General features: G+C 43.0%; 1 protein-coding gene across 1 annotated transcript; it reads left to right on the top strand.

Moving 5' to 3' along the window:
- Positions 1-1027, top strand: LOC139001219 (olfactory receptor 52I2-like). Its single transcript, XM_070402946.1, has one exon. It carries the CDS (start codon positions 53-55, stop codon positions 1025-1027), a length of 975 nt encoding a protein of 324 aa, XP_070259047.1. The 5' UTR covers positions 1-52.
- Positions 1028-1803: the final 776 nt, after the last annotated feature.

Raw genomic sequence — 1803 nt, 5'->3', positions numbered from 1 at the left:
ATCCTTTTCTTACATCATTTTATGCATTAACAGGAAAACAGTCTCATCTGTGATGCTGGGGACACCCTACAACCACACAACGGAAACCCCTGCCACCTTCTTCCTTGTGGGTATCCCAGGTTTGCAATCTTCACATCTTTGGCTAGCTATCTCGATGAGTGCCATGTATATCATAGCCCTGTTAGGAAACACCCTCATCTTGACCATAATCTGGATGGATTCCACTCTACAAGAGCCCATGTTCTGCTTCCTCTGTGTTCTGGCTGCTGTGGACATTGTTATGGCATCTTCTGTGGTGCCCAAGATGGTGAGCATCTTCTCCTCAGGAGGCAGCTCCATCAGCTTCAATGCTTGTTTCACTCAGATGTATTTTATCCATGGAACCACAGCTATAGAGACAGGGCTGCTGCTGGTCATGGCTTTTGACCGCTATGTAGCCATCTGTAAGCCTCTACACTATAAGCGTATTCTCACGCCTCAAGTGATGCTGGGAATGAGTATGACCATCACCATCAGAGCTGTCATATTCATGACTCCATTAAGTTATATGGTGAGTCATCTACCTTTCTGTGGCTCCAACATGGTTCTCCATTCCTACTGTGAGCACATGGCTGTGGCCAAGTTAGCATGCACAGACACCACGTCCAGTAGCCTTTATAGTCTGATTGGTTCTTCCATTATCGTGGGCTCCGATGTGGCCTTCATTGCTGCTTCTTATGCTCTGATTCTCCAGGCAGTCTTCAATCTCTCCTCAAAGAATGCTCAGGTGAAAGCATTAAGCACGTGTGGCTCCCATGCGGTGGTTATGGCTCTGTACTACCTACCTGGGATGGCATCCATCTACGTGGCCTGGCTAGGGCAGGACATAGTGCCTTTGCACACCCAAGTGCTGCTAGCTGACTTATATGTGGTCATCCCACCTGCTTTAAACCCCATTATCTATGGTCTGAGGACCAAACAAATACGGGAGCAAATATGGAGTTTGCTGATGCATTGTCTCTTCGACCACTGCAATCTGAGTTCATGAACACAGTCTATTCAGGTCTTGAGCATTCTAGCCTACTTCAAATATGTCTTAGAGATCTGAGGAGATGGTTTGGTTCATCTGGTGCCATAGGAGTTCTAAGATGAAACTGTAAAGAATATCCTTGTGTAACTTTTCAATTTCTAGCAAGAATGTGAATAAAATGGTTACTTTTTTTTGACAACATGTTTAATGGTTTCAATCAACTGGTATCTGAATTAGAGACAAATTTGGGCAGAAAAATAGATTTAGGGTTTTTCTTTTCTTAGCTTCTGACCCATATTTCCAACTTAATATCCTACCAGTATCTCTGCAAAAGAAGCCAACTGTTTGGCCTCCCCACACCTGGCTCATTTGATCAGAATTGTTCATTTCCTCATGTGATTATATGGAAGCAGCTATTAATATGACTCTGTCTTCTGGCCCATTGATGAATCCATTCAACTTGGGCCATGTGCCCACCCCTGGTCTAGAGTCCTTCTCCAATAAAAATGGATTCCAATTTATCTCAGATGTAAACTTGGGATCACTGATGGTGGCCATTTTTCTAACACATGAACTTGGAAAGAGAAATCTGCTCCATAGCAGAAGCAGCAGATCTATAAGATGGGATGAAGAAACTGAGTCTCTGGTTCTCTGGTTTCAATTCATTTTGGATACTTGAATATACCTTTATAATTAAGTCCTGTAAGATCCTGCTATATCATTTTACTACATCCCCACTGTTAAGCTAGTTGGAGCCAGCTTAACATAATCATAAGCTTTTTATTTTTAAGCAA

This window comes from Myotis yumanensis, unplaced genomic scaffold, assembly GCF_028538775.1.
Source record: "Myotis yumanensis isolate MYYU_CA2020_CCGP unplaced genomic scaffold, mMyoYum1.0.hap1 SCAF_186, whole genome shotgun sequence".
Taxonomy (NCBI): Eukaryota; Metazoa; Chordata; class Mammalia; order Chiroptera; family Vespertilionidae; genus Myotis; species Myotis yumanensis.
The sequence above is the reverse complement of the archived record's forward strand: the minus strand, read 5'-3'. Positions and strand labels throughout refer to the sequence as shown.

What these genes read in the sequence shown, in the direction of transcription:
- LOC139001219 (XM_070402946.1), top strand. Translation starts at nt 53, where the DNA reads ATGCTGGGGACACCCTACAACCACACAACGGAAACCCCTGCCACCTTC.